The 25,927-nt window shown below is 40.0% G+C and overlaps 1 protein-coding gene and 1 pseudogene across 5 annotated transcripts; both read left to right on the top strand.

The window, feature by feature from the left end:
• The first annotated feature begins 184 nt into the window (after positions 1-184).
• On the top strand, positions 185-24,231 carry Ndufaf6 (NADH:ubiquinone oxidoreductase complex assembly factor 6). 5 transcript variants are annotated; one of them, XM_023701376.1, is made up of 9 exons: positions 185-259; positions 1,807-1,936; positions 4,773-4,895; positions 8,420-8,476; positions 16,313-16,415; positions 18,523-18,656; positions 19,572-19,673; positions 22,121-22,177; positions 24,062-24,231. In XM_023701376.1, the coding sequence occupies exons 3-9, from the start codon at positions 4,809-4,811 to the stop codon at positions 24,188-24,190; spliced, it is 669 nt and encodes a 222-aa protein (XP_023557144.1). In that variant the 5' UTR covers positions 185-259; positions 1,807-1,936; positions 4,773-4,808; the 3' UTR covers positions 24,191-24,231. The 5 variants fall into 5 exon arrangements, with proteins under 5 accessions (XP_023557144.1, XP_012372385.1, XP_023557142.1 ...); XM_012516931.2 differs by having other exon boundaries at positions 186-259; positions 1,807-1,906; XM_023701374.1 differs by lacking the exon at positions 185-259 and having other exon boundaries at positions 1,811-1,910.
• LOC101583320 lies at positions 10,923-11,503 on the top strand (annotated as a pseudogene).
• Positions 24,232-25,927: the final 1,696 nt, after the last annotated feature.

Below are 25,927 nucleotides of genomic sequence, written 5' to 3'. Positions count from 1 at the left end.
GGGACCCGCGCGCGGCCGGGAGGGGCGGCCCGGGGACCTCGGGCGCGGGGAGCGAGGCGCCGGCAGCCCTCCGCCCGACGTCGTTCACGTGGGCGGTTCTGCGTGCGCGCTTCTCTTTACCCACGAGACACGTGGTTATTATTTTTAAGGGCCACAGTAGCTACCTTTGCGTCCTTCTAATCCGTCCTGCGTTGTTAGAAGGAGTTTACAGGCAGTCTGTTACAAATTACAGCAGTGCCTGCCGCATAGTTGAGGAACAGTGAGCACAAAATAAGTCACTATTACCTGCCGTAATAAACAAGAAAACGGGGTCCAGAAAAGGAAATTAGCCTGAGGGTCACTCGAGTAAATTAATACAGTAAGAGACTGGAGGCGTTTCGTGTCTCTGCGGTCCTCAGTTTTGTGTCAGTCTGGGCATTTGGGAGTCGGATCACAAGTATCCGCGGAGGTGGCGGTGCCTGCCCTGCAGCCCAGGCCCGACTGCTGGAGAGACTGGTGGCCAAGGTGCCCCCTGGCCTTCATTTGCAGAAGTGTACAGTATCAGGTTTTTACGTACCTGGTCTCACGGGTTTCTGCAAAGCACTGGAATGACAGAACTGCCTTAGATTTCGATTGGAAAGGTAATATGTATTTCCTGAAAGACAGAGCACGCTGGTGCTCAAATCCAGGGTCTCATGTATGCTAAGGGGGGCCTGGGCCTAGCTCAGTCCTTTAAGTGGCTGCTTCCACAAAGCTGTCAGCCTCAGGTGGCTGGAGTTCGAACCTCACAACTCTCCCGCTGGCCAAACGTGCCCTGAAGGCATGCGAGGAACAAAAAAAAAATCATGTATGCTAGGAAAGTACTCTGCCATTGAGCTACACCTCTAGTTCCTTAGTATTTGTTTTAGGACAGTGTTGCTTTGTTGTCCAGGCTGACCTCCAACCGCTGAGCTTCCTATCTCAGCCTCCTGAGTAGTGGAGACGACAGGCCTACTCCACTGCCGGATTTATTAGTTCGGTTTTCGAATTGCTGCAGGCTCCATCGGCCCAGCTTGTGTAGACTTTTAACGGTTCCTCCATTTCTTGAGTGTTTCTTTTCTTTTCATTTTATCCTGCTCAAGAAGGTCTTTCAGGCTTGCCTTGTGTTTTCCATGACTCACCTCTGGAATCAGTCATTTTCCAAGGAGTTCTAGTTTTTTGTTTTTTTTTTCATAGAGAATAGTGTTAGGAACCAGGATCCAGGAGCCCCGTGCATTTCCTGTGCTGGGACTATGGGGGCGAGTATTGCTTCCAGGGTTTTACAGCAAATGCTGCTGGGAAATGTGTACACAGGCCGCCTGCATCAGTTTCTGTGTCATTCTGTATATCTGTATTTTAAAAACTGAGTTCACACCAATACTTGCTTACTTCATTGATTTCTTTTGTAGCTTATCTGAATTCTTCTTAAAAGTAAAGGGAATAAAACAAAACTTTAAGTACTATGTAAATAGTACTTGGGAGAAAGCTCAGTAGAATAAGTTCTTGCCTGGCAAGCGCAGGGTCCTGAGTTCAATCCTGGGTACTGCAAAACAAAACAAAACAAAAACCCCAACAAAACAAAACTATGTAAGTACAAACTGAGATTTCTTTTTTAACTGGCCTAAGATGGGAGAAGATACATTTTTCATAGTTGTGGAAAAATAGTCATAAAAAGATAAGAAATGTCAGGTCTATTATTCTGTAGTAAAAAAAAAACTCCTTGTTCCTAATTAATTTTGGTTCAGTATTTTTGTGTGCAGTGTGGGAAGTAAACAATAACTACCTTTTTCTCTCTCGTATTTGTTGTAGGAAACGTGATTATGAAAGTTATTTATGCTCCCTGCTGCTCCCTGCAGAATCCCGAAGCTCTGCTTTTGCACTGAGGGCCTTCAATGTGGAACTGGCCCAGGCTGGTATAAGATTCCTTAAGTTGTTACTTGTGAGAAGATGATATAATGTATTTGATGCCGAAGAACAGAGAAATTCTGGTAGTTGTAACTTATACGAGAGACATGTTTAAGGTTTCTACTAGAAGTTTTTTACTAGGACTTTTTCCTGCTATTTAAGCCTAATTCTATATCACAATTAAACTAGCTGGTGACGTTAATGTTTCTGGAAATTGCCATTCTGGAGTTGTAATTTCTTTTTCTGAGGATATTAAATACCTCAAAGTTCAGAGTACACGTTTATCTGTGAATTGAACAGGTTATTCATAGTAGAACTATATTTCCTTAAATAAGTGTATAATGTACGTGTGTATAGCAATTTTTAAATTGAAGTTTTATCTTTAATGTGAAGTGGGGAATGGAAGCAATTCTAGCAAACCCAGATCTTAGCGTATACTCAGTTTTATGTAAGATACAAGAGAGAGATCTTTTTTTATTGAAATGTAATAAATGTATATGGCTATAAAACAAATTAAAATGGGAGATAGAAGTGAAGGAGTTTAGGTAGAATGGCCTTCGTCTTGTAAATTGAATGGAGAGGTCAGATACTGGGAGTGCAGGGGCTGGGAGGGATGTAGGGTTTTAAAGAGAGCGGCCGATTTGGTTCAGGTTCTGTGTTGAATGTGATAGGAAATGAAGAAGGAGTAGATAAAAGATAAACTTATGGCACTGAGCTCCAACTGAGATCCCAACCATGAATCTGCAGTATCTACTAGCTGTTTTTCCCTCTGGTGTATTCCTGTCAATTGTGAGTCAGCGTTTTTCACCTTATCCTTTCTTAGGTATAAATTATGCATCAGCATGTTCAGCCAGACACAGTTTTTACTTTATTTCTTGAGGTACTGGAGGCTGAATCCAGGACCTCACACATGCTCTGTAGGCTACGACTGAGCTATATCTGAGCCATCCCCAGCCTTGAGTCAGCCACAAGTTAGCCATAAAAGTCCCCACTGTGGTCTCCCGGTATAATTTTTAAATGATTAAATTTTTTATGAGACACAGTGCAAGCCAGCCTTGAACTTGAAATCCTCTTCCCTCAGCTTCCTGAGTGCTGAAATTACAGGCTTATGCTATCATGCCCAATGATGTTCAGATGAGATATGTGATTTTTATTTATTTAAACAAGGTTTTGCTAAATTGTACAAGCTGTCCTCAAATTTGTGACCCCCCTGTTTCAGGTTTCAGATACTGGGGTGATAAGCACCTGCCACCACACCTAATTAAGTTTCATTTTAATGAAGTAAACCCTTAAGGTTCTCCCAGAATTGTCTATCACTTTTTAGGAGCATCTTGTCTCCTCTTTGCATATATAGTCATATTCATCTGTTTATCCAACAATTAGTGTCTAAAGTATACTAACTACTGTTGGAAGCCCACAGATGTAGCATTAAATACATGCAAACACCCCGCGCTTTGTGAACAAATAAATAACTGCATAGTGTACCAGATGAGGTACCTGCTGTGGAGAACACTGTAGTAGGATAAAGGGCTAGGGAAGGCTGAGGACAGAGTGGTTTCTTTTTTATACAGGCTGGTCCGGAGAAGCCTCACCAAGAGGGAGGCCCTGGAGCAGAGGTGTGAAGGAGGTGCAGAGCGAGCCACAGATATTTGGGCAGAGTCTTCTAGGTGGAAGGGAGAGAGGAAGCCCAAGGGTCTTGAGGCGCACTCTCGTGGTACACTCAGAGAACAGGAGAAGGCTGTGTGGGCCAGTGGGGGAGTGAAGGGAGCTTGGGAAGAGATGACATTGGATCTGATTGGTTATTAGGCCTTGGAGACCACTGAGCTGCTTTTGGCCTTTCCTCTAGAAGGGAAGCCCCTGGAGGGTCTGAGCAATGATAGACTTCACCTCTGGCCATGTTTTTAAAAGGCTTGTTCTGCTGCTATACTGCTGTAGTGTACGCCACTGGGACTGGAACATAGAATTTTGCTAAGAAATCTACCTTCTACCGGGGTCATTAAACAAATGAACACTGTTTACAAAGCTGGTTGTCAAGTTCAAGACTTCATACATATTAAGGCAGGGGCTCTATCATTAAGCTATGCCCTAGCCCCTCGGAAAACTTATTTAAAAGTAGTTTTACACATAGAAAAGACTAATACAAATAATATTCATACACCTTTTTGTCAGTATTTTGTCCTATTTGCTTTGTAGGCTTTTTTTTTTTTTGTACTGGTAATCAAACTCAGGCTGTCACACCTGCCAGATAGGCTGTGTTGTGTGTATATATACATTTTTTTAAAAAATTACATCATGTATGTAGTACATAGTGATCACATTCCTCTTGAGGAATTGGTACATGCATATAACACATATTAATTCTTTTTAAAATTCTCTTTTCCTTTCCTCTCTCCCATTCTCTCTGTCTCTTCCCATATACAAAAGTTCTATCTCACTGTTTCCTATTAGCTATCTTTTATTTTGCTTTTTATGTTTTGGGTTTCTCATGTAAGACATGTACAACCAAATTTGCTCTGGTGTATAGTTCTATAGGTTCTAAAAAACATAAGGTCATATATCTTCCACTGTAATCATAATAGAGTACCATTCCATTAATTAACACCTTCATGATGGGGCCATACTTCATGTTTCTTGGTGCCAGGTACCTCTGAACCATTAGTGGTAATGTGCATGACTGTCTCATCCGGTCACATGGGACAGTCCCATCGTGTGGTACAAGCTGCTTGATAGGACAGTGATGCATATGCCACTAGTAGTTCAAGCCAGTGGGAGCCTATTGCCTCAAAGAATCCCTTCAAAAATATGGGCTTTTGAGACTATACATGGTGCATTTTTTAAAGTTGTAAATAGTTGTTGTAAAATATTTACAGGTGAAGGACTCAGTTTCTGAGAAAACAATCGGACTGATGCGAATGCAGTTTTGGAGAAAAGCCGTAGAAGATATATACTGTGACAACCCACCACATCAGCCTGTGGCCATTGAACTGTGGAAGGTAAAAATAAAGAAAAAGAAACTACTACTTTTAACTTGTGAGAGCCGACTTTTGGATGACTCAATTTATGGCCCATGTTGGCCTCAGATTTGTGATCTTCCTCCCTCAGTCTGGTGTATTTCTTTAATAAGGAATAAAAGGGACTTGGTGTCTTACGGGTTAGCATGTATTTCTTTACATTTAGTTGTAGAATTTGTGTCCGGCAAATTTTGATGCAATGAAAGGTAAATTTTCTATTCTCTCTACATAGTAGCTCCTTACACCAGTTTCTGGACTTCAAGTCCACATTCATGACTGTGGAGCAGTATGTGAAAGGAGACCTACTCTCAGCACATTCCACATACAGATCTAAAACTATTTTGTAAACTTGCCCATTTATGGATGAATTTTGGATATTAAGAAAATGGGAACCTGTGGGCTAAAACAGTGATGGTGAGCTTTTTAGGGCTTCAGTGATATCAGTAGCCTGCTGTTGTGTCATAGGTTCGCACCACTGGGCTTTAGTATCATTTGTGTAGCTGAACGTATACCGTGAATGGTTTTGTAGCGAAGCAGGCATGTTGATCTCTCATTCATAAATGATTGTGCATAGTTTAGAAATATGCTAAGCCAGTGGTGGCAAACCTATAGTGTGGGTACTGTAGCATAGCTGGCTATTTGTTTTCATTGAAAGCCCTGAAAGGTTCACCATCACTGCCACTAAACTGTGAACAGAGGAAGGGAAATGTCTTTTGTCACTGATCTGTGACCCCGTTGTAATGTGATAAGTGCCAAAAGAGGGTTTCTGTAACAGGAGCTGCCAAGAGACCTGACAGTGGTACTCTTGTCTGGAGTGCTTGTGCTAGCAGAGGCAGGCTTGGTTCTGGGGCCCCAGGTTGACTCCACAGAGCCTCAGTAAAGATAGAAGGCCAGTACCTTGCCCCTACCCTGGGGACTGAGAAGAAAAAGTGGATGGGAAGCTGTGAATTAAATTTGTTGTTTACCTCTTCCCTTTCCTCTTCAGGAGGCTCAAGCTAGGTGACTCAGAGGAGAGAAAAGTTTTTCTAAACTCCAGAAATCCTTCATGTTTATTATTTGCATGTAAGCCTGACTGCAGCGGAAGATTGTGTTAACACTTGCATGGCCATAGCCAGGCGAGGTGGCACACGCTTGTCATCTCAGCATGTGGGAGGCAGAGGCAGGAGGATTACCTTAGTTTGAGGCCAATCTTGGCTACATAGTGAGTTCAAGGCAGGCTGTACATAGTGAGACCCTGCCTTGAAAGAAAGACAGACAGACAGAAAGAGAAAGAAAGACAGAAAGAGAGAGGGAGAGAGGGGGAGGGAGGGAGAGAGATTCTGGTCTTACCTTGAAAGAAGAAAGAGAGATGATGGATGGATGGATGGACGGACGGATGGACGGATGAACAGACAGATGATAGATCAATCTGGTCTTTGTCAGGAATATGGTGAAGAGCAGAGATGCCTTTAATGCAAAATTATCTTTCTTTGACTTCTCTTTAAATACCAGAGGATATATCTGACTTAAAGTATGTTTGCATACATGTCAGTTGAGGATTACCAGTTTGTCCAGTTTTAGTAAGATGTTTACTTTTTTTTGAGCAGCACTGGGGCTTAGATCCAGGGGTGTTCTACCACTGAGCAGCCCTTTTTATTTTGTTATCCTGAAACAGCATCTTGCCAAATTGCCCGTGTTGGCCTTGAACCTGAGATCCTCCTGCTATAGCCTCCCAAATAGCTGATAGTATAAGTGTTCACCATTTTGTCTGGCACTGTGGAGTCTTTGAAGTCAGATTTTGTCACAGAGCGGATGGTGACATTATGTTGTCTAGAGAGCACTTTTTTGCTGTAGTGCTTCACTGGTATTTCCAGGGTACAAAATAGTTGAGTATTTATACTCTCCTTGCCCTGCCCCTAGTCTCACTAAGTTGTTAAATTGCCCAAGTGTGAGCCTTCTTCCTCGGCCTCCTAGAGTGCTAGGATTATAGGTGTGCTCCACCATGTGGATATTTGTAATTTCTTTATCTTGTATAAGATCTTCAGTTTCTTTCTTTTTTTTTTTTTTAAGTACCAGGGATCGAACTAGGACCTTGAGCTTGCCAGGCAGGTGCTTAAGCTGCAGAGCTATCACCCTGGCCCAGGATTTTTAATTTCTTTGTATATGAATATTAATTGTTTGAGTTTATGTTTTATAGCCAAGATTTTTGTTTTTATTGGCTTCATTTACCAAAATTGATACTTTATTCAGGAGATAACTTGGCTTCTTTTAAGCATTTTCTTTTATCTTTTTTTTTTTTAAATGTATTTAGTACAGGTTCTACGGGGTCTCACTACACAGAGCAGATTCATAGTGATTCTCCTGTTTGTAGTCACCCAGTCTTAATTGCCATCTCAGCATGCTCCAGGGGCGGGGCCGGCACTGCATGCAGGGAGTTGAACCCCAGTCCCTGTGTCTGCCTAAGCAGGCACTTTAGTCCACTGAGCTATCTGGCTGGCCCTTCTTCCTTTATCTTGATCTCTGATTTCCTTCAGAAACAAAGCCATATTTTTGTTGTCATGGAACTATACCTGTTATTACTATAAGGGTGACTGGCATGGTGCTCCCAGGGTTCCGGGGCTGGCACAGCATGCAGTATCGGGGATATACTTGGGTCCTTGCACTTGCCAGGCAGGCACTTAGACCACCAAGCTATCTTCCCAGCCTTCATTTGACTTTTAATTACTCTTTCATTTTCGGAAAAGTAGTGATTGCTAAATAGACTATCTTGTGGGAGAAAGGTTTTATATAATATGTAAGGTACAGGACCAGTCAGATAACTCAGTGGATTAAAGTGCCAGCTTAGGCAGATGCAGGGACCAGGGTCAATCCCCAGTGAGTTGTGCTGGCCCTGTCCCTGGGGTATGCTGAGATACAACTGAGATTGGGTGTGCTGGCGCATGCCTGTAATCCTAGTGGTTGAGAGGCTGAAAACAGAAGGATCACTACAAGTCCAGTCTATGTAGTGAGACCATATAGACCCTGTACTAGATACATTTTTTTATAAAAAAGGTACATTGTACAGTAGAAAAATTTAGTATTTCTTGTTTTTATTTGAATGTGGAATTGTTAAATGACCAACAATAATACAGGGAAAAAAAGACAAGAAGAGGGCCGGCAAGATAGCTTAGCAGTCTAAATCGCTTGCTTACACAAGCTTAGGCAAGTTTGTGGGGATTGCGGTTCGATACCTGGCACCACATGCTGTGCCAGCCCCACCCCCAGGGTGGGCTGAGTTGGCCACACACACACACACACACACACACACACACACAAAGATAGAGGAAGAGAATGAGAAATATTATCTTGAATATTTTGAAATGTTTTGTAGTGCTGTTTCTTTTTTCTCTGGTACTTAGTACAACTGTCTATCTGGTGATGAATTGTTACAAATGTTCCCTTACCTAGTTTAGTATTTGGTTTGTCTTTACTGATCTGGAGAAGTCATATCTAATACTTTATAAAAGCTTCTAACACTTACTTTTCAGGCTGTCAGAAGACACAATCTGACTAAAAGATGGCTTATGAAAATTATTGATGAACGAGTAAGTTGAAATTGTCCCAGTCTTACTGTTTTCTTCTTTTTTAACCCTAAACTAGTTCTTCAGGGAACAAATGTTTTAATGTGTATATTGGTATTTTGAAAGAAGGAAACTTTGCGAGAACTATGCTGTTTTACCTGTATTCTGTCCCTATGTGGCACCCACTTTTCCTCTGCTTTGTCACCTTGAGATAGTAAACAATGACAGACACCTAGGCAGAGGCATGTACACAAGTATACTTCAGCAATTTGGGTTTTTTATTTTTATTTTTTGTGTATTGGGGACTGAACCCAGGGTCTTCACACTGAGCTATATTTCTACGTCTTTGTATTTTTCTTCTAATTAATTATCTTAATATTTAATAATTGTTTATATCAATGAGATACAATGTGGTATTTCAACACATACATAAAATATGAACCAATCAAGACAAAATAATTAACAATGTCTTATTTTCTTTCTTTCTCTTTTTTTTTGTTTTTGAGACAGAATTTCACTGCAGTTCAGCTGGCCTTGAACTCACAGTACTCCTCCTCTTACCTTACCCTTTTCTGTTTTAAAATTTCTTTTGATTTTTATTAGCACACATTTGTAGTGTAGTAACGTTAATGTTCGTCATAGAGAATTAGTATGTGTATATAACGCATCTTAGTTGTTTTTGCTACCCTTTCCCTCAATCTCTTGACCTCATCCCTTTTGAAAAAGAACTCTTTCTAATTACTTACATTTTGTTTTATTCTTCACATTATTTCTCATATCCTCCAATATCTAAGTTTGAGTATCTCATTTATTTTACTTAACATTGTCTCAAGATTTCATTCATTTTCCTACAAATGACTCCATTTATCTTTATGGCAGAATAATACTCATTGTGTGTAAATGCCGCATTTTCTTTATCTCTTCATCTGTTGTTTGATGTAGAGGCTGCTTCAAACACAGCAGTTGTTATGCTTTTAACATGGATGTGCATGTAATACCTAAATATGATGTCTTTACCTCTGCGGGGAAGATATCTAGAGGGGGGATAGCTGAGTTGAATGGAATTTCTATTTTTAGTTTTTGGTGCATCTCCATAGTGAGTTCTATAGTGGTTGTGCTAGTTTACATTCCTACCAACAATGTAAAAGAATTCCTTTTCCACTATAGCCTTGCTGGTGTTTGTTATTTGATTTTTGAGTATAGCCATTCTTTCTAGATAGAATCTCAGTTTTCTGTTAATTTGCATTTCTCATATAAACTAAAGATGTAGAATATTCATGTATTTATTGGTCACTTGTACTTCTGAGAAATGTCTATTCACTTCATTGCTCATTTTTTGGTTGATTTCATAGACTAAAAATTAAAGAATTTAAAACAGTATTCCATGCAATGGGAGCCCCCAAACAAGCAGAAATAGTAATATTGTTCTCAGGCAAAGTGGACTCTCATCAGAAGAGGCAAAGAAGGTCACTACAACTAATTAAAGAAACATTCAACGGGAAATATTCAAACATTCAAATAACAAATATAAATGTGTGCACTGAACACTGGTGTACCCAAGTTTATAAAACAAATGCATGCGATATCCCACTACCACAAATAGACATAGTAACTAAATCAGAAAAAAAGTCAAGAAAGAAATATCAGAGTTGAACTATACCTTTGAGCAAATGGATTTGATAGATGGTTACAGGGCATCCTACCCAACAACAGAATACACATTCTTCTCAAGGGTACCCAGAACTTTCCCTAAAATAGACCACATTCTGGCCCATAAAGGTTGCTTAAATAGAAAAGAATTAAAATTAATCTATGCATGTATATTATCAGATTGTAGTGCTAGGAAACTAAAAATTAGTGGTAAAAGAAACCATAGGAAGTATGTAAACACATGGAGATTAAGCAGTATTCTCTTGAATAATCAGTAGGTTATAAAAAAAAAAAATAAGCAGTACCTAGAATTAAAGGATCATGCCAGAAAACATACCAGAACCTGTAGGATTCAGTGAAAGTAGTCTTAAGAGAGAAGTTTATAACTGTTGAATCAGAAAAACAAAGTGAGCCCAAGTTAATAACCCAGTGATAAACATTAAAGTCCTAGAAAAACAAGAAATCTCCAAATCCAAACTGGTCCAAGGAAAGAAATCATAAAGATCAATACACAAGTTAATGAAATTGAGACTAAAAATATAATCAATGAAGAGCTGATTCTTTAAAAAAAATAAAATAGACAAGACTATAGCAAGTCTTACCAAAAAAAAAAAAAAAAAAAAAAAAAAACAACTAAACTAAAATTAGTGCAATTAGAAATGAAAAAGACACTGGGCATGGTGGTAGACCCCTGCAATCCCAGCACTTTAGGCAGAAGGATTACTGGCATTTTGAGGCCATCCTGAACTACATAGTGAAACCCTATCTCAGAAAAAAAAAAAAAGATCTTCCTAAGCCGGCGCTCTGTAAGGCTCTTGCCATGTTTAGCTCGCGTGCCAAAATCGTGAAGCCCAATGGTGAGAAGCTGGATGAGTTTGAGTCTGGCATCTTGCAGGCCTTGCCAGAGTTGGAGGTGAACTCAGACCTCAAGGTGCAGCCGCATGAGCTCAACATCATGGCAGCTGAGGAAGTCAAAGTTGGTAGTGGTCGGAAAACAATCATCATTTTCATCCCAGTTCCCCAACTGAAGTCTTTCCAGAAAGTCCAGATCTGGCTAGTATGAGAACTGGAGAAGGAATTCAGTGGGAAGCATGTGGTCTTCATCGCACAGAGAATTCTGCCCAAGCCAACTGGAAAAAGCCACATGAAAAATAAGCAAAAGAGTCCCCGAAGCTGCACGCTGACCACAGTGCACGATGCCATCCTGGAGGACCTGGTCTTCCCCAGTGAGATCGTGGGCAAGAGGATCCGTGGGAAGCTGGACGGCAGCCGGCTCACCAAGGTCACCTGGACAAGGCCCAGCAGAACAACATAGAGCACAAGGTTGAGACATTCTCTGGTGTCTGTAAGAAGCTCACAGGCAAGGACGTTAATTTTGAATTCCCAGAGTTTCAGTTGTAAATGCTAAAATAAAGTTATTCATAAAAAGAAAAAAATTACAATGTCACTGCAGTGCAGAAGATCATTAGTAACTATTTTGAAAATACGTAGAAAATGGGAGAATCTAGAAGAAACTGATCAATCCTTAGATAATATAAGGATTATTAAAACTGAAATAAAATATAAAAAACTGAATAATCCAAAAACAGGCAATGAACTTAAGGCAGTAATAAAACAAAAACAAAAAATCCTGCCAACTAAGAAAACTCAGAACCTGATGAATTTATCACTGAATTCTACAAGAAGTTCAGTAGAATGTCAATACTCCTCAAACTTTACTGAAATTGGAAGGGAAGGAGCATTGCCAGGCTCATTCCTGGAAGATGGTGGTCGTATTACCTTGACTCCAAAAATCAGACAAGGACTCAACTAAAAAAATCGATTGGCTTGTCTCTTTAATGAACATAGATGCAGAGATCTTGAAGATACTGGCAAACAATGCAACAATCATTAAAAAGATAATACAAGACCAAATAGGCTTCATCTTAGTATTGCAAGGATATTTCAAAATACACAAATCAATAAATGTAATGCATCATAAACAGAAGTCAGGACAAATATTATATGATCATCTCAACAGACACAGCATTTGACAAAGTCAATATCTGTTCATGATAAAACCCTGAAGAAAACAGATAAAGAAGGACCTTATCTCAATCTGTTAAAAACCATTTATGACAAACTTATTGTCAGCATCATAAAGTGGGGAAACCTGAAAGCTTTTCCTCTAAAATAAGAAACAAGACAGAATGTCCAGTATCAACTAGTCCTATTCAATTAGTGCTTGAAGCATTAGCCCCCCCAATAAGACAAAAAAGAGATAGAAGGTATATGTATAGGAAAGAAAGAGATCACACTACCTTTTGCAGACAGTATGCTTATTTACATAAAAATCCCCCAAAGTTCTTATCAGCAGACACCTAGAGCTAATAAATCCAGCAAGGTCGCAGGATATACATTCAACACATAAAAGTCAATAGTGTTCCTGTACACCAATAATGAATTCACTGAGAAAGAAATTGGGACAATACCATTCATGATAACTTCAAGAAAAACTACATATTCAGTGTGGTGGATTGCCAACTAGTGGTTAATGTTACACCCTGTGTGCTACTGGGTGTGTTATTGCCAGCAGCATAAGAGGCAGAATTGGAGAGGCTGGTACGGAGGCTGTTTGGAGAAGCTGTTGGAAGCTGCTGTTTCTCTTGGGCTATTCTGCTGGGGTCCTTATCATGCTGGCTTTCCTAGTGAACTTCGCTGTTCTCATTGGAGGAGGAGCTTGGGACTTCATTGTCTCAGGATGGCTACGGTTCACCTTGGGGGAGCTGTAGTCCTTATCTTGAGCATCACTTCCTGCCTCTGGAGGGGAATGCAGTGCACAGCTCAGTCTCCTGCAGAAGCTTGTCACATTGGCTTTTCAGATGGGAGCTTAGCTTTCCTTGTTGTTGGAGGAGCTCTGGACCTCACTGTTGCTGAGGATGGCTGTGGTACTTTTCAGGGAAGCTCTGGTTTACCTTGAGCATTGCTTCCTGGCTTTGATGCAGATCCCTCAGTCTGCTAGCACAGATCCTTCATCTTCCTGTCACAGACTTTCTAGCTTCCAACACAGATGTTATAGTTTGTGTCTAGTTGTCCCCCCAAAGCCTCATGTAAATTATGGGGCAGATGCAGTGGAGGAGCAATGAGTGACTCAAGGGGCAGGGCTAAAGGACCAGGGTGGGGTCTGAGGGGCGGGGCCAGAGAGGCATGAACCATTAAACTGGCTAGCCTGTGCTTTCTGAGAGGTATAGAACAGATCATCCTGGACACAGCGGTGCTCCAGCCTTTCTTCCAAACCCTATAATGCAGGACAGCAGTGTCTTGAGGTCTTGCTATGTAATTCAGGCTGCTTTAATCTATGATACCTCCAGTAACTGAGTTAAACAAACCTTTCCTTCCCTAAGCATGAGTGTCAGGTATTTGTCCCAGCAATGAGAGAAGAACAACTAAGACATCTGACTTTTGGGCTTTCCTAGCACAGATCTGTGAAACAGGCTTGCATGAGACATTGTCATGGGCTTTAAGCCTCCAGTTGGACTTGTGGGAGGTACTGTTATGGGCTCTTGGTCTTCAGCTGGACTCATGTAGGATATTGTCATGGGATCCAGACCCTCAGAGGAATTCTTTGGTCTTTACTGTGTGGGCAGATTTCTTGCACCCATTTCCTGCACTCATTGTATACGAGTCTTTGGGTGATAAATTATAAAATAATCTACTGGGGAGATGGCTCAGTAGAATAAGCAGTTCCTTGGCAAGCACAAGGGCCTGAGTTCAGTCCCAGTTCTACCAAAAAAAAAAAAAAAAAAAAAAACTTATAAAATGGGTCTTGTATTGTTCCTCTTGCAAAACCCCAAACTACGAAACTTAAGAATTAACCTAACCAAAGAAGGGAAGGAAAAAACCTCTGTGACAAAAAGTACAGCATGGTACTCTGAAGAAGGAGATGGAAGAAGACAGCAGAAAGTGGACATACCCCCTATTCCTGGCTAGGGAGGGCCAGTGTTGTTAAAATGGCTGTACTACCAAACTGATAAATAGATTAATGCAATCCAAATGAAAAAAAATATCAGCAGCAGTTCCTCACAGAACTCAAAATAACAGTCATAAAATTTATATGGGACCATAAACTTTATATGGCAGAAAGAATCCTGGGTAACAAGTTCAGAGCAGGAGGCATCACAGTCCCAGATTTCAAGTTGTATTACAAAACTTCGTGACAAAAACAGTACAGTACTGGCAGGAGAACAGGCATGTGAATCAGTGAACAGAGCAGAGGATGCAGAAACTGTCCCAGGTACACTTGATCATTGGTCAAAGGACGAAAGAGCCAAAACCATATGCTAGAGGAAACATACACTCTTTAATAGATGTTGCTGGGGAAACTGGCTACACACATGCAAAAGATAGATGCTAGACCCATATTTTTCACCATATACAAAAACATAACCAAAATAGATTTTTAAAAACTGTAAATATTAAAACAGAGCCTGGATGGATGTGGTGGCATTTTGCCTATAATCCCAGTACTGAGGAGGCTAAAGCAGGATCACCGTGGGCTCCAGGCCTGCCTGGGCTACATAGTATAAACTTGTCTCAAAAACCCCCAAAATAAATAAGCAATCTACTGGAAGAGTCAGTATGTAAAATTCTTGAAGGCATTGGCATAGGCAACAATCAACAAATGGGATTATGTCAAATTAAAAACCTATACAGCAAAAGAAATAACTGAGTAAAGAGAAACCTACACAATGGGAAAATATTTTTTGCCTACTATTTCTCAGAGGATTAATATCTAGAATAGATAAAAACTAAAAAAATTAGTCCCCTTTCAAAAATTTATTTTTTTAAATTTCAAGATAGAGTCTTAATAAATTATCCAGGTTGGGCTTGAATTTATGATCCTCCTGCTGAAGTGTTCCAGAGAACTGGAATTGTAGGAATATGCCACAATGCCAGATTTTTGAGGCAGAGTCTTGTAATATAGTTCAGATTGGCCTTGAACTCACAGTGATCCTCCTGCCTCATCCTCTTGAGTGCTGGGATTATAGGAGTGCACCACCATGGCCAATTTAGTTTAGGTTTTTTTTTTGTTTGTTTGTTTGTTTAATGGAAAGTTTTATATTTGTACAAAAGTTGAGAGAATAATACACTTTCATGTATCTTATCACCCAACTTTAATAGTTATCAAAATACGTTTAGTCTTGTTTCATGTATATTCTAGCTCCTCACTAATTCCTATTAAATTTTCTTTAAGTAAAACCTAGATTATCATTTGAGCTGCAAATGCATGTGTCTTAGGAAGATAAAGACCTCAGAAACCTAGCCACAATATGGTTATCGTACCTTAAAAAGTTGCTTACGATTCCTTAGTACTATCAAATACTGGAGAGGGGATTCATATAACTTCAGTTATATAGAGGGAATGAAGACATTCTAACAGTTCTAGAGAATGGAATGTTCTACTGCTGTATTCTTAGAGCTGAGTTCTGGGTCCAGACAAACCTGTTAATTGGTCTGTGGCCTGGCTTCAGTTGTGTAGTCTTTTTATTTTATTTATTTTTTACTTATTTTGCAGTGCAAAGGATTGAACCCAGGATCTTCACATGAGACTATATAGCTGCATCCTCACCCCTTTTTATTTTTTATTTTGAGCTAGGTCTCACTAAGTTGTCTAAGCTGGGTTTGCAACTTCCTGCTTCAGCCTCTCAGTGTGCTGGCATTATAGGTATATGCCACCACTCCTGGATTTAAAGTTATTTTAATCTTATTTTATACTGCAGAAAATATAAGTGTTGTTTTTTTTGTTTTTTTTTTCCCAGAACCTGGGATTGAACTCAGGCCCTGAGCTTGCCAGGGAAGCGCTTATTCCACTGAGCCATCTCCCTGGCCCCTATAAGTGATGTTTTTAAACATTTTATTTATTTTTTTTTGAGGGGAACCTGCAGGCAGGGTCTCAGATAGTACAGGCTGGCCTTGAGCTCTCTGTGGAGCCAAGGCTGGCCTCAAACTCCCAATCTTCCTGCTTCAGCCTCCTGAATGCCAAGGCTACAGCTATGTACCACCATTCTTGGCTGATTTTTGTATTCGTATGTAGTCTTCAGGAGCACAGGGTCCTGAATTCAATCCCTGTTACAGCAAAAAAAAAAAAAGATTTTCAGGGAAAAAATAGTATTTTTTCCTTATAAAATATTGATATTCAGCAAACTTTATTTGTGTTTTCTTTTACTGTAGGAAAAAAATTTGGATGACAAAGCATATCGTAATATCCAGGAACTTGAAAATTATGCCGAAAACACACAGAGCTCTCTCTTGTATTTAACACTGGAAATATTGGGTAAGTTGTTTTTCTATTTCATAGTTCTTTTTTCAAATGAAAATACCTTTTAGATTTTCCTCTTAAGTTTGAATTTGAATAGGTTAGCACTGGAATTTGCTTTTGTACTGTACTTAAAAGGACACTTAAAAAGAAGTCAGAGGAGAGTCTCTTTATATCTCTATCTCTGTTTTCTATATCTCTCTGTGTATATCTATCTTGGGAGTGCAGTGCAGACATTCCAAATACAGTGCTTGAGTTGTCACAGAAGTACTCTGGATATTTCATGGAAAAACTCTAGTAAATAATAGGATAGCTTTCCTTTTTCTTTTTTTACTGTAGCATCTCTTATAATTTGAAAGGCTCATGCCCTAACTTCTGTTCTATCAATGACATTTCTTCATGTAAAAGAAAAAAAGGTATAAAAATAAAACTGCATTTATAAAAGTTTCTGTGAGATTTTTCTCTCTCCTCCTCTTTTAAAAACATTTTAACTGGGAGCAGTGGCTCGAAGCTTTAATTCCAGCCACTCAAGAGGCCGAGGCAGCAGGATCACAAGTTCAAGTCTTGCCTGGGCAGCTGAGCAAGATCCCATCTTCATAAAAAGAATAAAAGGTTATAGCTCAGTGGTAGGCCTTCCATGGGTTTAGTCTGCAGTACTGGAAAAAAATTTGATGGTCCTTTTTCTTCTCTGACTTTATTCCAAATTAATGACATCTTGTTTTAATGAGAACATTTTTTATTTTAATAATTTTATTGAAAAAAGTAGCAATGAAATATTTTCAAAACAGGTTAGTAGTACAGTTACAATAATCGATACATTGCATATTGTTGTCTTTGTAGTAGTTATTCCTAGTACAAGATGCAGACATGATATCTTGTCTAAACACTATTAGTTCAAAACCTTTTTCTCATTGAACTAAGAGAAAGTAGCTGTATATTTATGCTATTGTATATAGATATATTTTTTCCACTACAAAACAGTCCATTTATATCCCCTTTTTGTTTACTTTTGTCAGAGATTTGTATTCCATTGCCATTCATATATTGTAGGAGCTATTTTTATGTTACCCAGAGTAATCCAATATAGTCCAGTAGTCTATAATAGTAGTGGGTTATCCACAAGACTGGCAGTGTCAGAAGTTGTTGACTTGAGCCTTTTACAGCTCAGCATATTAGTATGGCTTTACTTTTTATACCTCGTTTTTATACTTTTTTGCTGGATGGTTAAGACCAAGATAAAGCAAGCCCTACGTAACAAAAAATGTAACTTTTGTATCTGACAAGGTCAGTCAAATCCCCTCAGAATTTACCCTGAAACCCTGTACCTCAGTTTGTAGATCTTTTGTCAGTGTCAGCCTTATAGGTGAATCATGGCCATTGCTTGACCAATTTGCTCTCTGTGAAAGCCTGAGAGAATGTTTGGATCTGATAAGGTCAGTGAAATCCCCTCAGGACTTATCCTGAGACCTTGTACCGCAATTTGTAGATCCTTTGTCAGTGTCAGCCATGTGGTTGAGTCATGGCCATTGCTTAACCAATTTGCTTTCTGTGAAAGCCTGAGAGAATGTTTTCTCTCCATGTGACTCTCCTTAGGCACACTGTACATCGTTGATCACTTTCCTCGGTGGCCCCATAATCTTCTTGATCAGAAAATTTGGGACACCACTGAGTTATAGGATGTTACAGTACAGGTTGAGGAGAACATTTTGGATAAGGACAGTACCATTGCATTGGGAGGAGTTATTTCTGAAATACAAGTCCTCGCCGAATTTCCTGAGCTGTCCTCTCTGCACCTCAGGGGCCATGTCTGACCTTAGTTTACCATCATAAGAAAGGAGCAGAGAGCAGAATATTTGTGTTTGAAGTTAGCTGATGTGGGGATTGCACCATGGAGAAGAAATAGAAGACTTGTAATTATTTTCCGTGATTGCTGATTAAAATTCTAATACTTGCTGGTAGGAAAATGATCACCTTTACCTGGAGCCTAGTTTTTCCTACACAAATCTTGTTTTTCAGAAATAAAACATAGGGTACATATTTTTATTTCATTAGGTGATTTTTCTATGCTCTATTGACTTATGTGCTGAAAGAGAACAGAGTAGCCTTTTTAACTTCTGAACCATAGGTATAAAGGATCTCCATGCAGATCATGCTGCAAGTCACATAGGAAAAGCACAAGGCATCGTCACTTGCTTGAGAGCAACGCCCTACCATGGTGGCAGAAGAAAAGTGTTCCTTCCCATGGACATTTGTATGCTGGTAAGGCTGAAGTTTGTAACTTCTCACAATTCATCCCAGGAATATGGGAAGTTATTTCTTGGTTCTTTGCTTAGTCTCTTCCAGTAAGTGCTTTGACAGGAATGTTTACTGCTTCCTGCAAATGTTCTTCCTTTTATAATAGTGATCCAGTTAGAATTTTATCTGTCAGGACCTGATATAATGGTACCTCCCTCTAATTCCAGCTATCAGAAGGCTGAGGCAGGAGGATCACAGGTTTGAGGACATCCTAGACAATTTAGCAAGACTATTCCAAGATAAAAATTAAAAAGAGCCGGGGATGTGCTCTGTGGTAGAGTTTTTTTTATAAGTCCCTGGAGGAGCTATGAGTAAGAATGTCCAGGAACCCTCATCTGACGCAGCTTTACTTTGATGTCTTAGTCTCTTCCAAGCAATCTCAGAAATTATTCCTAGTGTTCACTTTAGCTTGTTTTGGTTTTATTAGAGACAGCAATCCCCTGGGGGTTGAACTAAGGCCTTCACATTGAGCAACATACGCCTCCCCTGTTTTGAGTTAAGTTGCTGAATTTACTCCAGGCAGGGCTTGAATTCTCTTGAACTCCAAGAGTCCTGAGATTATAGTCATGTGCCACACACCTGGCTTAAAATCTTTTTTAGAACTTTCATTTTCCATATGAAATTCTTTTAAATTTTTTTGTGTTTGTTTTCTTATTTTTTGTATTTTTGTTTTATCTATACCTGTTATTAGTTTACATCTTGTTGCATCTTCCTGGGGTGTATATGTGTCTCTCTGTATACACCTGTGCACTCATGCAGATTAAAAAACAGGCATTGTATGTTCATACTATTCTGTCTGTATAGTGCCCATTTTCTAGAGCTGCATTAATTTTAGGTGTGCTTATAGGGTCTTAACATAGTGTGTATTTTCTCACCTAGCATGGTGTTTCACAAGAGGACTTTTTAAGAAGAAATCAAGATAAAAATGTGAGAGATGTGATATATGATATTGCCAGCCAGGCACACTTGCACTTAGAACATGTAAGTAGCTGCTTTTAGCCCAGCCAATTAGAAATTACTGTTCTAGATGTGGCCATTTGGTATTACCTTGGTAGTGTCTACTCCTTTTGGATTTCCCATTTATCTCGGGAACTATTGTAAACTTCTCCCACTTTAAAAACTCTCCCAGGGGCCAGGGAGATGGCTCAGTAGAATAAGTGCTTCCCTGGCAAGCACAAGGGCCTGAATTCAATCCCTGTTTCCACCGGAAAAAAAAAAAAAAGTAAAAACTCTCCCATTTGCTCCCTGAGCAGGTGCATGCACCACAGCTGGTCGCTGCGCCTTGGCTTTCTCAGCGGAGCTCCTCTGCTCTGTGCGCAGGCTGTGTCCCATGGTCTGTTGGCCTTGCCAGGGCAGCTTTCATCTCCTCCTCTTCAGGACTTTGGGTATGGGCTGCTGCTTTCTTTCTTTTTCTTTTTTTTAAAATGTTTGGTACAGGGTCTCATTACACAGCTTAAATTCATAGTGCTCTTCCTGTTTTCAGTCTCCTCAGTGCTAGGATTACAGGCTTGTACCACCACATCCTGACTTTGTTGCCAACTCAGTGCCAGGGGTAGGGCAGGAGCAGCATGTGGTACTGGGGATCTAACCCTGGTCTCTGCTTGCCTAAGCAGGTGCTTAGTCCACTGAGCCATCTCGCTGTGGGCTGCTGCTTTCTGCTGCCTCTTTGGGAGCTCCCTGATTTGTTCTGGCTTTCTCCTACCTTCTGCGTTCACAGGCAGCCTGTGGGCCTTTATGTTTCTTCTTTTCTCTCCAAGTTAAACTGGTTGAATGAGTGGTCTGCACTCATCATCGCCTCAAAGCCCTCCCCATCCTGGTACTGCTCATCTTGTTTTAATGTGGCTCTCTTCTGCCTGCTGCAATACAGTAGTTGCTGGTAAATAAGCTTCTTGTTCCTAAAGTAGTGCTTTTAAGACAGGTTTTTTCCCTCTGTCTTAAACTCACTCAGGCTGGCCTTGAACTCAGTAGTCTTCCTACTTCTGCCTCTTGAGTGCTGGGACTCCATGTATGCAGGTGATATTAGTGTTGTCACCTGCCAGCACTATGGAAACAAGGTTTGAGGGTTGGGAGGTGACTTCCAGGGGAAACGTGACTTAAAGAAAATAGGTATTTATGTGCTGATATACACAACTGAAGCAGAATCAGTGAGACTTGGTAAATGATTGGATTGACAACTCAGGAAGGTGGGAAGACAAAGACTGCACAGAGAATTCAGATGATGATGGTGCCCCTCCAAGGTGCAGTATAAAAGCAGTGGTGTGCTTGATGCTGATCTTTGGACTGGCTGCTAGACATTCTGTACTTGAATCTGAGGATATCAGAGGTCATTTAGCAAGAAAGGCTAATGAGCAATAAAAATTATGCCTTTGACAGAAGTTAGGCCTGGAGAGAGTAGATTTGGGGGTCACACACGTGCGCGCGCACACACACAGAGCTAAAAGTAGATGGAAAACCTCCTTGAGGTTGCTCACAGAGAACATGCATCTAGGCCAGAGGACCAGGGACAGGGCCTTGTGGGTCATCCATGTATCAGTACAGGGAGAAAGGGTTATTTCTTACAGAGAAGGAAAAGGACACTAAGAGTTAGTATCTTAAAAACCAAGGGACAGAGGGAATAGCAACGTTTTAAATGCTGCAGAGAGATTAAGGAGAAAAAAAAAAGACTAATAAGTAGTACATCATCAGTGATCTAAAGCAGTTTTAGTAGTCTGGGGGTGAAATGAGAGTGCAGAGTCAGGAGGTAGAGGCGGTGCATTCTCTTCTCATGTAAGGGATGATACAAAGACTGGCCAAGAATGGGCCTGGCAGATGCAGGATGGTGTGCATCAGCTTCAGTGCACCAGGGATTCATAGCCTGGCGTAGCAGGGAGTTGGGTGGGATAGAGGAAATTAGAGGAGGGCCTCTGAATCCCAGGATGAATAATTGGCGACGTGATCTCCCAGGGAGTTACATCTAAGAAAGTAAAACTGAAGTAATAACGTAAGGACGTTACTCTTCCTGTCTTGTGAAATGAGTCAAAGGTATAGCACACAGGCAGGACGATCACCAAAGGAGACCTGATAGCTGAACAGCAGGTCACGCCAGTCTAAGCTAGGACAGTGCTGGGATTTGTTAATGCAACTATCTCCTCATTTACCCCTTGTGACAGAGTTAGACTTTCAAGGTTATTATGAGATGTAAAGTTGTTGGAAATTGTCAAAGCCAGTCTTTAAGAAAGAAGAGAATTCTTAATACTGTACATCAGTTACTTTTCCCTTAGTCCTTTTTTCTTTGGAAACTAATACAGGAGATGAGCTATTTTCTTGCTTTGCAGAGTGGCTGGAGTCACATTGTTCAGCTTCTGTTGTTGCTTTATGTTCACTTTCAGAGGGACATTGTTTATTTGCAGAAATGTTTCAAACCAGTTTCCTTTTCTTTTCCTTTTTAGGCGAGGTCCTTCCACAAAAGTGTTCCTGTGAAAGCATTTCCTGCCTTTCTTCAGACGGTAAGTACTTTAGCAGAGAAGACTAAAATAATTAGTGAAGCAGATGGGTATAATGTCTTTTTTATTTTCTGAAGTCCCCAGTGCAGTTCTTTCATTTGGAGTTTTTGTTTTTGTTTCTCTCCCTTATGGTGAACTTTATTAGTTACATGATACTTTTGGTCTCAGTCAGATGTGTTTCCCAGAGTTTGGTGAGTGGAGTTGTCATTTTACTCACTCTAAGGCCAGACTGTAGTGGGTTGTCTGCTTTGCCTTCTCTTGCCACAGGACCCTCAGTTTACCCAGATAAAATGGGAATAAAAGGAGAGAGTACCTCACAGGATTGTAGGCTAGTTAGTGCCAGAAAACATTTCTTCCTGTCCTCTTAGTTTTTCCTCTGTAATTATGTCACCATATTGTAGCACTGGCTCTAGAAAGTGGATTGCAGAACTACGCTGAGCTGGCTGCATTGGAATAACCTATAAATCTTTTAAAAAAGATTCCTCATGCCTTCTTACTAAATATGATTCTTGGATTTGAGGAAAAAGCCATTCCTAGGAGAATATGTGATTTTAAGATTTTCCAGAAAAAAGGTTCTCATGAAATTCTGATGTGTAGACAGTTTAGGAAACCACTGTTCCAAAGTATATAGAGAAATTATAATAATTTTCTATTTATCTTCTAGGACATACATAATCCTAATGTTTCTAGGATTTTTCTGTATCGTGCCTAGCTGTAGTACTTTCATTTCCCAACAGTATATTGTATCTTTTTTTTGGTGGAACCAGGGATTGAACTCAGGCCCTTGTGCTTGCCAGGGAAGTGCTTATTCTACTGAGCCATCTCCCCTGCCCAGGATATTGTATCTTATGAATAATATTTTGTTATTGAAAAAGTTCTGGGTTATGTCCAAGACTTTTGCTAATATTAAGTAAAGTAGCTGTATGTTTTCACGTACATATTTTAATTCCTGTTGTACATACAGATACAATTGGAAAACAGGTACTACACTTGTCTTTTTGTGTGCTCATCTGCCTATAAATGTATGAAAAGTCTAATAAAGTATACTACTTTTCTGTTTTTCTGTATATTGAATCTGCTGTGGCAGAACTCCCCGGTTCTTTGCTGCAGAACTCTAGGGGGCGCTGTGAACATGTTTGAGAAGGGAGTGGTGCCGCAGAATTGCAGGGGGGCAAAACTAAGTGACTTCCTTGTTTAATTAAAAAAAGCTATTAAAATAAAAGAAATTATAAATTAATAAAAATATTACAGAAAACAAAAAAATAGAGTACTTGTGGTGTTTTCTATCTTGCCTCTACCATGTAAAAACTTTGTCGCATTTATAGGGTGACATTTATAGAGACCTGTGATTATTCTCCCTGGTTAGAAATCGTGTTTTCTAGAAAGAACTCACAGACCCATTAAACATTTCACAAAACAATTTTTTAAAAGGCGACTTGAACTCCATTATGGAGCACTGCATTTGTGGTGAGAAGAATGTTTTCTTTCCCGTGATTAAAACTTTTTTTTTTTCATGCTAGGGATTAAATCCAGGGTCCTCACATGTGCCAGTCTGTGCTCCACCACTGAGAACACCCCAGATGAAAAATCTTGCTTTTACTCCACAGACTCAGTTATAAGATGTTGTGTCTTGGCCAAATCTCTTGTATGCTGTTAGGAGAGGCTTGGTATTTTCAGCAGTAGCTTTGTGATACACTTTTTGGTCCAATAGAAACTTGTGGGGAGGTTTATTTTCTCTATCCCTTTTCAAATCTCATTTAAATTCTTATTGTGTAAAATCATCTCAGGAAAGTAGAATAGACTTAATGCTGGTAGTTTTTTTTTTTTGTTTGTTGGAAAGACTTGATAATTTTTATGATCTAGCAACTACTATTCTCCTTTTTTTAGGTTTCCCTAGAGGATTATTTAAAGAAAATTCAACGAGTGGATTTTGATATATTCCACCCATCTTTACAGCAGAAGAATACATTACTTCCCTTATCTTTATATATTCAATCATGGCGAAAAAGATATTAAAATAACTTCCTGATACTGGTACTAATTTACTTTGAATTTATGTTTCTGCAAAAGTATACTAGTAAGGGTTTGTTTAGAAACAGCAGGTACTGTATCTGTTTCCTGAAGGAGAAAAGGGTTTCTTGGGTGAACGTTGTGCAGCTTGCAGAAGTGGTGTCAATGTGCCATGGGCCAAGAGGCTTCCTGGTATTCTGCCATTGGACACCACAAGCCCAGGCAGTGCTTTTGTGCCATCTCTGGGAATTTAGAGCCCCTGGGAGGAAGAGAAAGTGACGTCCTCTGTCCCTCACTTACCCTTGAGAAGGAAAAGGAAAAGCTGGCCCTTGGATTTACAGCCAGAACCCACACGTTGAAGATAGCTGGAGAACACGTTTATTTAGGAATCATGAGGACTGAAAGTAAGCCTTTGAGAAGTATCAGACACTGTTGATGGCTTTATATCCCTAGCATTTAATCTTTACTATCTTGTGTGAAATGTATCCATGATGATAAAGCAAGGTAAGGCAGCTGCGAGTGAGAGCTGGAGCCCTAATTCGATTTTAAGTCTGGCTAGTCTAGCAGCTCTTACTTTCTTGTTAACCCCACTCCCTCAGTCTGTTGTGCAGCATTTTCATGATTAAGAAGAAGACTGCACTGACAAAATGTGCATTTGTGTTGTAGCGTTTATTAACAGTACTGTATCAAACATCCATTTAAGTGGGTATACATTTTTAAAGTAGGATACATTGATCTGATGAGCACTGTTCTCTATGTGTCTGTTCATCTGTCTATGATATGTGTGTGGATTACTCACTTGATCATCTTTTTAAAAACCCTTTAAATAGATTAATTAAAATTTTATTTTATTTTTTATGTATTTGGTACAGGGTCTCACTATGCAGGTTGGACTTGTGATCCTCCTGTTTTCAGTCTCCCCAGCTCTGGGATTACAGGTGTGCGCCACTATGCTCACACTCAGTGGCCAGCTCAGTACGTCTGGGGAGTGGGGCTGCCGTGGCACTTGGTGCCAGGGATCAAACCTCAGTCCCTGTGCTTGCCTAAATTGGCGCTTAGGCAAGCATGAGCTATCTTGCTGGCACTGAAATTTTAAATACAAAATTTAAATTATAGGGTAAAATAGCTCCGCAGATTAAAGTGCCTGCAAATAGGCGCAGGGGCCAGGCTTTTGATCCTTGGGCCTGCTGTGCTGGCCCCAGCCCCGCCCCTGCCTCCATGGTGTGCTGAGATGGTGATTAAGACTGGGCGTGGTGGTGCACACCTGTAATCCCAGCTCTTGGGAGTCTATAAACAGGTGGATCACTACGAGTCACATCTAGTCATGAGACTCTGAACACCCCTGTAGATCCTTCCCTAAAATACGATAAATAAATAAATTATAAGATAATTGAAAATTTAAATTATAAAATGGATGCCAGCTGGGAAAAATTCTAATTGTTTACATTGCTAGTAATTGATAAATTTTGAATCTGTATGATCCTCTCTTTAAGGCCAAGATTATACCATTTCCTTTTTTTCTGCATTTTTAGTGGCCTTGTCTCCTGCCCTAACGTTTGTCTCATTTCTCTGAAGTCTGGTTCCAGATATGAGTTAATGCCAACTTAAGCTGTGAATTCTTAATTGCTTAAACTATTACCATTTTGCAGATTCAAACTGAGAGCTTTTCACTATTTCATTCATCTTGTCATCCTGCAGTACCCAGGAGAGGCTTCCATTGTAGAGCAATTAAAAATTAGTAAA

This window comes from Octodon degus, unplaced genomic scaffold (genome assembly GCF_000260255.1).
Source record: "Octodon degus isolate 3935 unplaced genomic scaffold, OctDeg1.0 scaffold00134, whole genome shotgun sequence".
Lineage (NCBI taxonomy): Eukaryota > Metazoa > Chordata > Mammalia > Rodentia > Octodontidae > Octodon > Octodon degus.
The sequence above is the reverse complement of the archived record's forward strand: the minus strand, read 5'-3'. Positions and strand labels throughout refer to the sequence as shown.